The sequence below is a fragment of the Sarcophilus harrisii genome, chromosome 1 (genome assembly GCF_902635505.1).
Source record: "Sarcophilus harrisii chromosome 1, mSarHar1.11, whole genome shotgun sequence".
In the NCBI taxonomy this organism is placed as follows: Eukaryota; Metazoa; Chordata; class Mammalia; order Dasyuromorphia; family Dasyuridae; genus Sarcophilus; species Sarcophilus harrisii.
Window position 1 is genome coordinate 648830188 of NC_045426.1, and position 15243 is coordinate 648845430.

The following is a 15243-nucleotide window of genomic DNA, read 5'->3' on the forward strand; positions in this document are numbered from 1 at the left end:
TTTACATGTCTCATTTTATTTTTTGTCCCTATTTAAATATATCACTTTGTTCCAACCCCAAGCTTGAACTGCTACCAGACTACCCTGAAACTGGTCCTTGGAAAACAAAGAGTAGTCTATCATTAGACCCCTCCTCAGTAAGTCAATAAACATTTATTAAGCACCTGTTATGACCCAGGAGCTGTGCTAAATACTGGGGATTTAGAAAAGAAAAACGTCAAAAAAAAAAAACCCCAAAAAACCTCAGTAACCCTAGTGTCTGCTCTCAAGGGGCCTGCAGTCTAACAGGGAATACAAGCTGTTCAGATAAACCATATGCAGGATAAGTTAAGATCAATCAACAGAGGAAAGATGCTAGATTTAGGGGGAACCCGTGGAAGGCAGAATTTGAACTGGAACTTTATAGTTGCCAGGAAAGTGGGTGGGGAGGTAGAGGGGCAGAGATGAGGAAGCAGAGAATTCCAGGCTTGTGTGACAGCCAGTGAAAACACTTGGAGTCAAGAGATGAGGCGTCTTGATGGAGGAATGGTAAGAAGGCCAGAATCATTAAATTATCCAGGTACACAGAAGGGAGTAAAGGGTAAGAAAACTGGAAAGGGTGGGAGAGTCAGATTATCAAGGGTTCAAAAGAGGCTTTGTATTTGCTGCTGGAGGTTTTTTGTTTTGTTTTGTTTTGTTTTTTTGGCGGGGAGAGTGGTCTTTCCAATTCAGCAGAACTCACTCAAGCTTGAGCTTGTTGTACCTTTTAAGAATTCAAGGGCAGCTAAGTGTGGCAGTGGATAGAGTACCAGTATGGAAGTCAGGAGGACCTGAATTCAAATATGACCTCAGACACTTAACACTTCCTAGCTGTGTGACCCTGGGCAAGTCACTTAACCCCAATTGCCTCAGGGGAAAAAAATCCAAGATCAGCTCCATGCTATGTCAAGGCAGGTAGAGGACCAACAGCTACATATGATAGAGGAGGAGGCAATCTAAAAAGATGACCTAAAGGAAGCAATATTTGAGTGGGATTTTTTAAAAAGGGGGTGCAATAGGATCAGGGATGAAACAAGGTTGCCCACTATCACCATTACTCTTCAATATTGTATTTGAAATGCTAGCTTTAGCAACAAGAGAAGAAAAAGAAACTAAAGTAATTAGAGTAGGTATTGAGAAAACCAAATGATCACTCTTTGCAGATGATATGATGGTACACTTAGAGAAGCCTAGGGAATCAACTAAAAAACTCAAAATAACTTTAGCAAAGTTGCAGGATACAAAATAAACCCACATAAATCATTAACATTTCTATATGTTACCAACAAAGTCCAGCAGCAAGAGATACAAAGAGAAATTTCACTCAAAATAACTGAGGATAATATACAATATTTGGGAGTTTACCCACCAAGATAAAGAGGTGGTGGTGGTGGTTAGTGCCTTAGCAGATAGGACACTGGTCCTGGAGTCAGGAGAACTTGAGTTTAAATCCAGCCTCAGACACTATTTGTAAGTATAATCATGATCACATCAAAGAAAGAAAGAGAGAGAGAGAGAGAGAAAGAAAGGAAGGAAGGAAGGAAAAGAAAGAAAGAAAGAAAGAAAGAAAGAAAGAAAGAGAAAAAGAAAAAGAGAGAGAGAAAGAAAGGAAGAGGAGAAAGAGAAAAAGAAAAAGAGAGAGAGAAAGAAAGAAAGAAAGAAAGAAAGAAAGAAAGAAAGAAAGAAAGAAAGAAAGAAAGAAAGAAAAAGAAAGAAAGAAGAAAAGTTGGGAATTCCCTAAGGGAAGAGGTGGACAAGGAGAGCAATTTGGGCACAAAAAAACATGACAGAGACTGAAGAGCACAAGAAGTGCTTTTAGGGGAAGGAGAACAGAACACATATATCAGGGAGACTCCCAGTTATTCTATTCTCCCTTAGGAGCAGGGGTGGGTAGACTACCCTCTGAGGAGTTGGGCCAGATTCTCCCCACCCTCCCCTCAATGTGCCCTGACCTTGGGCCTCGGTGGTGGGCAAGGTCCAAATTTCCTCACCAGGGGCCAGAAGGCTTTCCACAGGGTGGGCATCTGGGAGCAGAGGGTTCCCCCACCACGATACTCCTCTGCATGGTTGCGGTTGAGGTCCCCTATGCAGGTCCAGGTGCTGTTGAGTGCCACACACCACTTGGCATGGTCGTGGGTGGCATTGAAGGGCGGTACGGCGGAGTTGGGGAAGGCCAGCTCCAGCACATTTAGCACGTGGAAGGGGTCTGAACAGCTGGAAGGGAGCACGTCAGTTGTTTTGTGCCAGAACTGGACAAACAGGTCACTGCGCAGAGCCGAGGTCAGCCAGCCTGAGTACAGGTCTGTGGGAGACAGCACCCAGTTAAGGACTGAGAGACTTGAGATCCTAGTGTCAGCCCTATCCCAAGCTGGCCCAAACACTGAAGATCTCATGGCCCAGGGGGTGGGGGTGGGGATGCCTTCTCTGCCCCATTTGGGTCTCACCGTCTTGGAAGTCATTAAACTTGGCAAAGCTCCGGAAGGCAGCCCCAGCTCTTGAGGTGAGGGTCACACTTCGATTCCAGGGGCCCTGGTCCACATGATGGCCTTGGGCAACAAGTTTTAGCTCTGGCAGGTCTTGGGCAAAGGTTCCTTCCAGCCTGTAGTCATACACCTGGGGATAGGTGTAGGTCAGCTGTTTGCCTGAAGGAGGACACCCAGAGAGTAGAAAAGGAAAAAAACTGGGCCGGCTGCCCCCCCTCCTCCCATAGATCAGTCTCTTTCAAGTCCACAGGCACGTCCTCCCCAGGGGTGCTCCCAGCACTCACCAATCTCTCGGAACTGGTTATAAGAGAAGGTGACACAGAGAAGTGTCTGTCCATGGGCCCAAGCATTTTGGGGCCAGCTATAGGAGGAGTTAGCATGTGGTGGGAAGTGAGGGACACTGTGAATCAGCCAGATGCCACCGTCCCTGTTCAGAAGAAGCACGCCTAAAACAGAGAGGGGAATGCTCAGACAAGGAGGGAGGGAGAGGCCGGAGTTCCTGAGGTCCCAGAAGCTGATGGGAGATATAAGGAAAACTGTGTGAGGGGGAGTCATAAGCCCAGCCCTGAGTCTGACAGGAAGGACAGGTGAGCCCAGCTGGGACACAGCCAAGGAGAGGTAAGGGTCACCCAGATCACAATGACAGTGAGAAGGTCAGTCTAGACCCAAGATCACAGGGGAAAGAATAGGTCATTTAAGGACTGAAAATAGAGACAAAGGTAGACACAAAAGACTGAATCTCACCCTTGGTGTGTCCTCTCTGGGTGGTGCCAGGGACTCCATAACTTAAGGGTGGCTGATCATTGTACAGTAGGTAAGCCAGCTAAAAGGAAGTTTTGGGTAAACCGTGAGCAGAAAACTGGGCTAGTTTTACGTTCTCCCTCAAGTGCTTGCTCAACTAGCAACTTTAGGGGAGACCTCACCTCACTCAAGTTGCCTTGGTATAGCTGATTCATGGTCCGCCCCACAGCTCCCTGGGGGCTGTCAATGGCTGTGGAACCCTCTTGCCAGCTCCCCTCGTTCCCGTCTAGGTACATGTAGTTGAGTCCTTTAGAAAAATTGTGCACAGCAGGTAGCTTGTAGGCCACGAACCTGGGGAGGAGAGAGGGTGGGAGGAGGGAAGGGAGCAGGGGGCAGCTAGGGGGTTGCAGTAGATAAAGTGCTGATCCAGACGTTAGGAAGTTCTGACTTTGAATATGGCCTCAAACAGCTGTGTGAATCTAGGCAAATCAGTTAATCCCAACTGCCTCAAAAAGGAAAAAAAGGAAGGGAGCCCACAAAGAAATGGGCTCTGTATTCAAGATGGTAAAGTACTGGGTAATTTAAAAGGGACTTTAGAGATCATCTTCTAATCTAAATATCTTATTCTACATCTAAGGAAATTTGAAGGGAAGAAACTTGTTCTGAGTGATAGAAGCAAGATTCAAACTCAGGTTCAAATCTAGAACTCATCCCAGAAGACAGATAAAGAGACAGAAACAGAAAAGACAGAAAGATAGTGACTGTGGTCAGAGTTAAATTGAGGAGTGTGTGTGTGTGTGTGTGTGTGTGTGTGTGTGTGTGAGAGAGAGAGAGAGAGAGAGAGAGAGAGAGAAACTGGAATTGTGGGGAAGCAGAGCTATTTTGCAAGATCACAGATTTCAAATTGAAAAGGACTTCTGTGGTCATTTATTTAATCCCCTCATTTAATAAATGGCGAAACTGAGGCCCATAGCTCAAAAGGGTCTTGCCCAACATCACAAAAGTTATTACTTAAATATTTTTAAGCTCCCGTTCTCTTGACTCCAGCTCAGCTGGCTGTTCTCTCTAGATAAAGCCTAGGGGTGGGGGGAGGTAGGGGAGACCCTCTCACTCACCAGTCCACAGGCTGTCCGGCGTCTCCATAGCAGGAGATGGCAGCGGCGGCCGGAAGGAGCCCTGCCAGGAGCAGGAGGGTCGTCATGAGGTGAGGCCTGTAACCAGAGGACACGGGTATGAGTGCTGGAGGTGGGGTCCCCACGGTGTGCCGATTCTGGCAGATTCGAGCGCTTGGGCGGAGGGAAGTCTATGAGCCAGTCCCGAGAGGCTCAGCAGTGTCCCCGCTGGAAGCGGGGGAGGCCCCTGGGACCGAGAACCAGCGGACTCCCGCTGATCATAAGACTTGGCCCCTGAGATTTTTTCCCCACCAACTCTCACTTCCCTAAATCACACCGGTTGCTCGCAGTCACTGGAGTTGAAAGTCTCCGCCCCAGAGGGGGAAGAGAAAGTCCCCAGTTCTACGGCAGGCCCCGGGACCCCAGTTCTCCCGACCCAGGGGCCTTAAACCGGTTGAGTCAGCAAGGCGCGAAGTTTCATCTTTCCGGGGACAGCACCCAACCCCCAATTCCCGCCCCCATCTACTGGTCCGCCCACTGAATGCCCAGCCAGACTCCGCCCCCAACTCCGGGGACCGCTGTCAGACAATCACCCTCCTCCTCCTCCTCCTCTCCCCGCACTTCTATTTTTCAGTCTGCAAAATAAGATTGCCTACCCTTCTCCGCTGGCCCACCTGCAGGCCTGCTGCAAGGATCCAGCTAGAAGAGAAAGCAATTCCCGGGTTGAGAGTCTGGGATCTGGGATCGACTCCCGAAACCTCCTGGGATTCCGTAGGAAAGTTAGTCTTTGGCCAGACAGGCTAAGGCGCGGAGGCTTGGCAGTTATGTCCCTCCGGCCATCACGACGGTCAGGAAAATATGGACACCCTTTGTGCATCCTTTCTTAACCGGCAAGAATAGATCACTGGGACCTTAGTTGAATTATTAAGTATTCTTCTCAGGGGAGAGTGGTGAGGAAGGATAATTCTGCTCTGCAATGGTTTCCTATTGTCTGTCCACTCTTTGTGACCCCATTTGGGATTTTCTTGGCAAAGACAATGGAATGGTTTGCCATTGCATACTCCAGCTCATTTTACAGATGAGGAAACTGAGGCACACAGGGTTAAGTGCCTTGCCCACACACAACTAGAAACTAGGAGGTATTTGTGGCGGGAGCCCGAAGATGAGTCTTCCTGATTCCAAGTCCAGCGCCACCTAGTAAAATTAAAACTCCAGATACGGTCCTTTCAACAAACTTTCAGGCTTTTTCTCAAATTGTTCCCCAATGTAAGAAAATAGATCCCTTGCATTTGAAATAAGTCTTCGGACTTAAGTTGTTTCTTTGCTACTTACTAACCATGTGATTTGGGACAAGTGACAACCTCATAGGGTCAGAAGGAATTTTTGGGGGGGGTGAGGCAGTTAGGGTTACCTGACTCGCCTGGGGTCACACAGCTATTAGTGTTAAGTCTGAGGTCAAATTTGCATTCAGGTTCTCCTGAATTCAGAACAGATGCTCTATCCACTTCACCAACTAGCTGCCCCTAGAAGGGATCTTTAGAGGTCATTTTATCTCATTTTATAAATGACTAAACATGATTTGCTCAAGATTACACAGGTTTTGGAGCTGGTATTTGAATCCAAGTCTTTGGTCTATATCAACTACAGTGCTGTCTCTTAAATATATCGCACTTCTTAATTGAAGACATTTTTAGGGAAATAGCCAAACTGCTAAACATACAAAACCATTACTAAGTATAAAGTCTGAAGTTTGCACTGTAATTTATGCTTGGATAATGTCATGGATAAATAAAATGAAAAGGCAAGTAGATCCTATCCCATTAACATTCATCTAGGCTCTCACCTTCCCATCTGTTATTGGTAGCCTTTCCTACTAATGAACTTGGAATAAGCAAAGGCCTTCCAGTCCCTATCCATTCATCCTTGGAGCCTGACCTTTATTTCCAGGATAGCCCACATCAGTCTAAGGATAAGTGAGTAAGGACATTGGAAGTGAGGACCTTCCCTAATCCCCTTTGTCACTCAATAAACAGGAAGCACTTTTTATGTGTCAGGTACTGTGCTTTCTTACAAAAAAAGGGAAAAGAGAGTTCCTGCTTTCAAGAAATTCATTCTAGTGGGGGAGAAAACATGTAAACAGCTGTGTACAAACAAGCTTTGGACAGACTGTTGAATTCTATTAATGGCTCTCTTTTGAGACTTCAGACAGCACTTTTCTCTTACTATGCTATTTATTCTGCATGATTTGAGGCAAATAACTTACCTTCTCTGGATCTCTTTTAAGTTGGACTAGATATCCCTGCCTCATCTCTCCCCACCCCGTCCCCATCTATCTCCTGTTCACCTACTAAAATACTTTGTCCTAAACCCTAAACTCTGACCATATTGCCACTCCCAACTCAATAAATGTCTCCCTGTTGCCTCTTGGATCAGCTATAAAACCCTGTGTTGGATTGTAAAGCCCTTCAAAATCTGACCCCTTCCTTCCTTTCCAGGCTTGTATTACTCCCCTTGGTATATGCCATAACCCAGCCATACTGGACTCTTTGCTGTTTTTCTTACAGGACATTCTGCCTTCTTGGCTGTCCCCCAGGCCTGAAATATTCTCCCTTATCACTTTTGGCTCCCAGCTTTCCTAACTTCAAGACCCAGCTCAAATCCCTCTTAACTGCAAGAGATCTTCCTTGGTTCCCCCCCCACACACACACACACACATACACACTTTCCCACCACCACCTTCAATTTACACTATCCCATGTAAGCACTAGTTGGAGGGTTTTTGTTTTTGTTTTTGCATGTGGTCTTCTCCATTTGAATCTGAGCTTCTTAAGGGCAGAGCCTGCCACACAATAGGCACTTAAATGCTTATTGACTAAACCAGGATCCTGGGATCTACCTACTGTATGATATCAGTATATGATCTGTTTTTTGACTTTGTCTTTCAGCAGAGGCAGAGGCAGGTGCTGTTCCTTTCTTAGGCTTTGTAACTATCCTAGTATACTGCTCTTTGCAAACAGAAGGTGATTAATAAATGTCTGTTCAGTGATCAAATGTGAATGGATGAATGAGTCAGGAACAAAGTGAGGCTGGTTCATCTCAGCCCAGGGACTGAACGGTCCTCCATGGGACACTGAGGCAGATACCAAAGCCGTACCTGCATCAAGTCCTCAGACTGCGGGGTCAGGGTCAGGACCTCCTTGTTCCCAGTTCTGTTTCCCTACTCTTTGGTCCCCTGTCCGCAACAAAGTCAAGCCAGTCAGAATCACAAACTTTATCCAAGAGCAACAGGGAGAAGAGGCAGCTTTACAAAGCAGGCTGGGGGCCCCCCCCACGACTGTCCATCCCATGGGTCTGGGTTGGGGAGAAGGAGCGGACTGGGCCAGGGGAGGATCGGCCGGGAGCATTAACCATTCACAGACACGGCCCGGTGATCATGAGGAGAGCAGCAGGACGGCTGGTGGGAAGCCTGCGAACATAGGGGTTCCTCATGCTGAGTCACAACGGGGTCTAAAGGGCAGGGGGAGGGCAGAAGTCCCAGGGACAAACCGCTCCCCACGGGTCTGCCGGCTGGAGCTCGTGGCCCCTGGCAGGATATGGCGGTGATTCCTGGGGGCCAGGGAGAGCATCCTCCTGTCTGCGGCCCCTCCGTGTCTCTGCCTCCTTCCACGACTGGCGGCAGGCTCTGCCCAAAGCCTCTGCGTGTGGCCCTCCACCCCCATGGCTTGTTCCTGGCTCTGCCCGGGGCTCTGTCCCCTCCTTGGAGGCCGGGCTCAGGTCTCACAGGTGGCGCTTCATGTGCAAGGCGAGGTGGTCCGAGCGGGAGAAGGCACGTGAACAGAGCTGGCATTGGAAAGGGCGCTGTCCGGTGTGCTTCCGGTAGTGCCGGGTCAGCTCATCGGAGCGGGCAAACTTCCAGCCACAGTCCTCCCAGGAGCAGGCATAAGGCTTCTCCCCTGCAGGGAGGAGGAGCCCCCTTAACACTCCCATCCGCTTATGCATCACCAAGGAGAGAGAAACCCCATCTCTAATCGAGGTCTGGGGGGCCTTGTCAATCCACCTACAGATCTGGTCTCCCTCCAGTCTCAGATCACCCCAGGCCTCCTCTCGGTGCTCTGCTAGTGACTTGCTGGACATGGACTTGGAGACATTGCTCCCTCCCCCCCCCCCAGTGTATCAGTGACTCCCCAGGTCAAGAAACTCTTAGGGAGAGCCAGTGACTCCATGTGCCCAATGAGCCCAAGGGGATAAGTAACCCCAAAGTCCCAAGGATTATCCACCCATCTCAGGGGAACCAAGGCCCTTCAGTAGTGTCTGAAGGAGGGGGACTTCTAGAGAATAATCCTGATCCTCCTTCCCTTCTCAGAGCTTCCCCAAGAACTCCGCTTGCTGCGGGGGCCCCTCCCTCAGTCCCAGGCTCTCTTACCTGTGTGGGTTCTGAGATGGGCCTTGAGGTGGGAACTCTTGGTGTAAGTCTTTCCACAGCCTGGATGTCCACAGGTGTGGGCGGCCTGGCGTTTCTTGGCCCAAGGGCGGCGACTCCGCTTGGGCCTAGAGGCCTCATCCCCAGGCTCAGGGGGCGCTGGGGGACCCAGGAAGGCCAAGGGCCCAGGCCCGGGGCTGGAGCTTGGCCCAGGCTCTCTCTGATACAGCTGGAACCGGGCTTGGTAGTGAGGGGCTGGGTAGAAAGCTGAGTATGTCCCCAACAAACCATAGGGGGTCATCACTGGAGGCCCCTGGTAGCCAGCCCCAGGCTGAGGGAAGCTGCCCTCTCCTTCCCTAAGGCAGGCAGCGGAGAATGGGGGCAGCCCTGCCTGGCCTTTGAGACCAGGGCTGGGGCCTGGAGGTAGGGGGTTTGTTCCAAAGGGCACTGCCTCAGTGGCCAGGGGACGAGGTGCTGAGCAGCCCCAGCTGGGCTGCTCTTTAGGATCCTGGAGCTCGGCAGCAAATCCAGGGCCCTCGGGGAACAGGCTACAGGGATAAGCTAGGCAGAGCTCAGTTCCTGGCCCTGGCCCTGGTCCTGGTCCTGGCCCTGGTCCTGGTCCTGGTCCAGGCCCTGGCCCAGGGAAGTTGGTGAGGAAGAAATCCAGGTCCCAGCAGGGGTCATTCGCCTCCGCCCCTCTATCCCCCTCCACTTGCTCAGGCCAGGGTCCTGTGTCCCGGTATTCCTGTTTCACCTGGTAGGGCCAGTGACCGGCCCCTGGGAGCTCCACCTCCGGAGCCTCATCTATCTGCCACCACTGGCAGGGAGAGAGGAAAGGAGACATTGTCAGAACTGCGACCAGGGCCCTGGTCACTCTGCCCTCCAGTCCAGAAAAGGGGTCAGGGCTGGGGGTCCTGAGAGAGGTTTTGTTTGGTCTCTCCATTGCCCGTCCGCCTTCGCACCCCAACCACAACCTGTGGACGAGAGCATTCCTGGGCCCAGAGACTGGAGGGAATAGATAAGACTGTTATCTTGACCCACATGTTGAGATGGTATGGTAAGGGGGATGGGGGAGCCGAGGACACATGGAGCTCAAACAGGCGGGAAGTCCCATACTGTTTCTCGGGTTCCCACTCGGCACCTTAGGGCCCTTTTCCCACTTCCTGCTCCCTTCTCCTAGAAGCAGGTGCAAGGAGACGTAGATCCAGGTATAAAATATCTGCCCATACATACTGCCCCTAGAGGTCATTAAAAACCCCTCCAAGGCAAAGGGGGATGTCCCTCCCACTTCATGTACCACACCCCACTTTAGAGCCTCAGTTTTCTCATAATCCCATGCTTCCCTCCCGGGCTCCCAGACCAAACCAAATCCAGTCCCAGATCACAAGCCCCCAGACCCCACTTGCCCCCCTACATCCCCATCCCCTACTCTTACCCCCCTTCTCACCTTGTGGCTCCTGGTCTGTGTGTCCTGCAGGGGTCCCAGCCCCAGGCTGGCCAGGTTGCTGACCGATGGTAAGGAAAGCTCTGTCAGAGAGGCCATCTCAGCAGCCCAATTTGTCCCCCCAAGTTCAGCCTGCCTTGTGTCCTCTCATCTAGCTCCATCTGGATGTGGCTCTGAGGGCTTTGGGATCCCTATAGCTAACCCCTTTGCCTGCAACTGATTGGCTGAGGGCAGAGACTGATAAGGTGGGGGGGGGGGCAGCCCCAGGGTCACTATTTCTGGAGACAAACATATCTGTTCCTGGTGCTCATGACTTTCAGCTCCTCCCCTTGCACTCTCTACTCTGCCCACTGTTCAGGACCAAGAACCCCCCCACCCCCAAACACATACAACTGTAAGCTCTAAACCCACTCCAGATTCCTGCCTCCTCCAGCCATGGCCCCACCTCAGATCCAACACCCGGTATCTAAGACCTAGGACCCCACCCCCAGATCAAGAATCTAGAACCATACCCTAGAACCCCCAGATCTCCAGATCCAGGACCCCAAATGCCCAGCTGTGCCAAATACACACGTTAGACCAAGACAGAGAACTCCCATAGAGGGAGAATCCTGGATCCTTCATCTCCCATGCCCAAGATTCCTTAGCTCCAGGGTCTCCTAGGATGGACCCTTCCAGGACCAGAGGCTAGAACCACAAGGGGGGAAGGACGAGGCTTGGGGAGGGAGGCGGAGGAAGGCCCCAAGATAGAAAACAAAAGTCTTGCCCCATTCTGCTTCTAGCCTCTATGTGCACCCCAGGAGTGAATGGGTCAGAAAAGGGAAGTGGAAGCCGGGAGAGATCAAAGTTAGGTCTTTCCTTCCAAGCCCTGCACCTTATCAGATCTGGGGGAGGGGCCGGGCTTGGGCTTGCTGGACCCTCCGGGATGATTGTGTTATAGGACTGTAGGTCTTCCCCTTCAACTTCTTGGGTTGGGGGTTCCCACAGGACAGGACAGGGCCTCCTCTGCTCTGGTTCCCTATTTCTATATGAAATTTGCATATGCACTGAAAAGTTTTCAATGAAAGCTCACTCCTCCAGGAAGCCTACCCAGATTACAGAGCCCCAGGGGGTGATTCAGGGCTCCCACTCCAACTGTGAACTGTGTGCTCATGAATGTTGGGGGAGAGGGAGGGACCCCTCAGGGGTTGGAAGCAGGTACGGTCTCCTCTGTTTCCCTAGTGAGCGAGGGGGGTGGGGCAACACCTACCCACTCCTAACCCTTGCCTCTTTATCTGGTCTCTCAGCTGGGCCTGAAGAGCTGGACGGTTGAGTCTGGATGCCCTGCTATCAGTCTAGAGTCAGGCCGGGTAATTCTGATTACATTGAGAGGCCACACAGAGGGATCAGCAGGTGTGGCCAGGCTGGGGTGGGAGGGAGCCCAGGGAGAAGGGGAAGTTGACCCTTCATTCTCTGCCCTTCCACCCTTCCTGTCCTGGGGGTGGGGTTTGTCCCCAAAAGTCCCAACCCTAGTCCTGTCCCTATAATGACCCCACTGACCCCCTCACCCCAATCATGGCAGCCCTGATCCCAGCTTCTCTCTGCAAAGGCATGTCCGACACAGACAGTGGGCACGAACCCAATGACCAAAAGCCTGCTCTAGGAAATGGAACCCTGAGTCAAAGACCTTTCTCTCCCTGTAAAACCCTGCATATCTCAGGGTCTCAGTTTCCCCAGTTAAAAATGAAGGGATTGCTGTGTGACCCTGGGCAAGTCACTTAACCCCAATTGCCTCAGCCAAAAAAAAAAAAAAACCCAAAACAAACAAACAAAAAAATGAAGGGATTGGATTAGAACAGTGGTGTCCAATTCAAGTAGAAACAGGCACTACTACTCTGTAAGAGCAGCATATTAACTTAATTTTAAAATACAATGTTATACATTTCTACCATTTTTAACATATATTGGATTCTTTGATCCAGCAGTGTTACTACTGGGCTTATACCCCAAAGAGATCATAAAGAAGGGAAAGGGACCTGTATGTGTACGAATGTTTGTGGCAGCCCTCTTTGTGGTGGCTAGAAACTGGAAACTGAGTGGATGTCCATCAGTTGGAAAATGGCTGAATAAATTGTGGTATATAAATATTATGGAATATTATTGTTCTGTAAGAAATGACGAACAAGATGATTTCAGAAAGGCCTGGAGAGACTTACACGAACTGATGCTGAGTGAAACCAGCAGGGCCAGGAGATCATCATATACTTCAATAACAATACTATATGATGACCAATTCTGATGGATCTGGCCATCCTCAGCAATGAGATGAACCAATCAGTTCCAATGGAGCAGTAATGAACTGAACCAGCTATGCCCAGAAAAAGGAACTCTGGGAGATGACCAAAAACCATTATATTGAATTCCCAATCCCTATATTTTTGTCCACCTGTATTTATGATTTCCTTCACAGGCTAATTGTACAATATTTCAGAGTCCGATTCTTTTTGTACAGCAAAATAATGGTTTGGTCATGTTTATTTATTGTGTATCTAATTTATATTTTAATATATTTAACATCTACTGGTCATCCTGCCATCTAGGGGAGGGGGTGGGGGGGTAAGAGGTGAAAAATTGGAACAAGAGGTTTGGCAATTGTCAATGCTGTAAAGCTACCCATACATATAACCTGTAAATAAAAGGCTATTAAAAAATAAATTTTTTTTTTAAAAAATTGGATTATTTGCCATCTGGGGAGAGAATTGGGGAAGGGTGGAGAAAATTAGAACACAAGGTATTGCAAGGATCAATGTAGAAAAATTATCCATGCATATGTTTTGGAAATAAAAAGCTTTAATAAAAAATAAACTAAAATGTTATCTCTATTTCATTGTATTTTTATTTATTTTGTTAAATATTCTTTAATTACATTTTAAGTCGGAGTACAGATCAAGCTGGGGGGTTTGATGTCTCTGGAATTGCAGACCAGTGAGGTCACAGTTTTGCCTCCATAGACCATGTGCTGGAGACACAGAGCAGAAGGCACTCAGCGCTCCCTTTAGGGAGCTTACAGGGGCTCATCATGGTTCAAATACCTAGTTACATGCAGTCATATCCAGTCATACAGAACCAGAAAATATTCATATTAATCACATACTAGGCCAATTGTACTCAGATATACAACTTCATATACCCAAGCCCAGTCACACCCATAAACAAAGATACATAGAATCCCACACTCATCACATACAATTACAGATGCACAGTCTCATAGCCAATAATAATAAACCTGACAAACATTTAGTAAGCATACCTATTATGTCCAAGGCACACCTCCCCCATCTTTTCCACATGTATTCCTTACATCTCACCTCTCTTTATTGCCAAACAACTTGGAACTGAATCTCTCCTCTCTCCTCTCTTCATTCTATTCCTCATCACTTAAGTATTTCTCAACCTCTTGCAGTTGGTTACTGACCTCACCATTCATCTGAAACCATTCCCTTTAAGGTCTCAATCTTTATCCTTCCTGCCTTCACTGCAGCCTGGGATATGGGTAATCTCCCTTTTTCTCCACTGGAAGTTTTTCTTTTCCCACTTGTCTAACTCAGTTCCCTTTGCTGGATTGTCAATTATCTATGCCTCCCTCATCCCCTTGCTGTGGACTCTCTATACACATTATTCTGGACATTGCATCACCTCTCATGCCTTCAAATATCAATTCTGTGCACATGATTTTAAAAAGTCAATGGGGTTCAGGGAAAAAGTGCTGCATTCAGAGTAAGACCCAACTGTGTCACTTAACTGCTTCTTTCTTTCTTTTTTTATTCTTATTTTCCCCAGTTACATATAAAAACAACATTTTTCTTTTTGGCTATACATGTACATTCGTTTAAAAAAAATCTATTTCCTTATGAATCATGTTAGGAGAGAAAAATCAGTACAAAAGGGAAAAACCATGAGAGGAAAAAACAGAAGGAAAAACAAAGTGAACATGACATGTGTTGATGTACATTCAGCCTCCATCGTTCTCTCTTTGGATGCAGATGGCATTTTCCATCCAAACTTTATTGGGATTGCCTTGTCACCTAACCACCAAGAAGAAATAAATCTGTCATAGCTGATCATTGCACAATCTTGCTGTTGTTGTGTACAATGTTTTCCTGGTTCTACTTATTTAGCTCAGCATCAGTTCATGTAAATCTTTTCAGGCCCCTCTAAAATCAGCCTGTTCATTGTTTTTAATAGAACAATAATATTCCATTACTTTTATATACCATAATGTATGAGCATCTATTCATTTTCCAATTCTTTGCTACCACAAAAAAGGGCTGCTACAAACATTTTTGCACAGGTGGGGTTTTTTTCTCTTCTTTTATGATTTCTTTGGGATACAGACTCAGTAGAATGCCTGCTGGATTAAAGGATATGCAGAGTTTTATAGCCCTTTGGGCATTTTAACTGCTTCTTTCTATCAAACAATCACAAGCATTCTTACTTTTTGCATTTTCTTTTTTGTTTATTTATCCAAATGTTTCTTAATTCCATGTAAAAAATTTTTTTAACAATTTAAAAATTTTGAATCACAAATTCTCTTTTGAGAAAGCAAGCAAATTACTGGGATTATATCCCAAAGAGATTATAAAGAAGGGAAAGGGACCTGTATGTGCACGAATGTTTGTGGCAGCCCTTTTTGTAGTGGCTAGAAACTGGAAACTGAATGGATGTCCATCAGTCGGAGAATGGCTGAATAAATTGTGGTATATGAAAATTATGGAATATTGTTATGTAAGAAATGACCAACAGGATGATTTCAGAAAGGCCTGGAGAGACTTACACGAACTGATGCTGAGTGAAATGAGCAGGACCAGGAGATCATTATATACTTCAACAACAATACTATATGATGACCAGTTCTGATGGATCAGGCCATCCTCAGCAACGAGATCAACCAAATCATTTCTAATGGAGCAGTAATGAACTGAACTAGCTATACCCAGAAAAAGAACTCTGGGAGATGACTAAAAACCATTACATTGAATTCCCAAT

At 47.9% G+C, this 15243-nt stretch overlaps 2 protein-coding genes across 5 annotated transcripts; both read right to left on the minus strand.

Moving 5' to 3' along the window:
• Positions 1-1675: 1675 nt before the first annotated feature.
• DNASE2 (deoxyribonuclease 2, lysosomal) lies at positions 1676-4873 on the minus strand. Of its 4 annotated transcripts, none has more exons than XM_023496759.2 (7): positions 4692-4873; positions 4358-4453; positions 3425-3549; positions 3246-3324; positions 2786-2947; positions 2463-2660; positions 1676-2320 (listed from the first exon to the last, which is right to left on the minus strand). In XM_023496759.2, exons 2-7 carry the CDS (start codon positions 4383-4385, stop codon positions 1956-1958), a joined length of 957 nt encoding a protein of 318 aa, XP_023352527.1. In that variant the 5' UTR covers positions 4386-4453; positions 4692-4873; the 3' UTR covers positions 1676-1955. The 4 variants fall into 4 exon arrangements, with proteins under 4 accessions (XP_023352527.1, XP_023352524.1, XP_023352526.1 ...); XM_023496756.2 differs by having other exon boundaries at positions 3425-3593; XM_023496758.2 differs by having other exon boundaries at positions 4358-4873.
• Positions 4874-7610: 2737 nt separating this feature from the next.
• Positions 7611-11025, minus strand: KLF1 (Kruppel like factor 1). The gene is made up of 3 exons (XM_003760671.4): positions 10222-11025; positions 8778-9591; positions 7611-8307 (listed from the first exon to the last, which is right to left on the minus strand). Exons 1-3 carry the CDS (start codon positions 10315-10317, stop codon positions 8132-8134), a joined length of 1086 nt encoding a protein of 361 aa, XP_003760719.2. The 5' UTR covers positions 10318-11025; the 3' UTR covers positions 7611-8131.
• Between the last annotated feature and the right edge of the window lie 4218 nt (positions 11026-15243).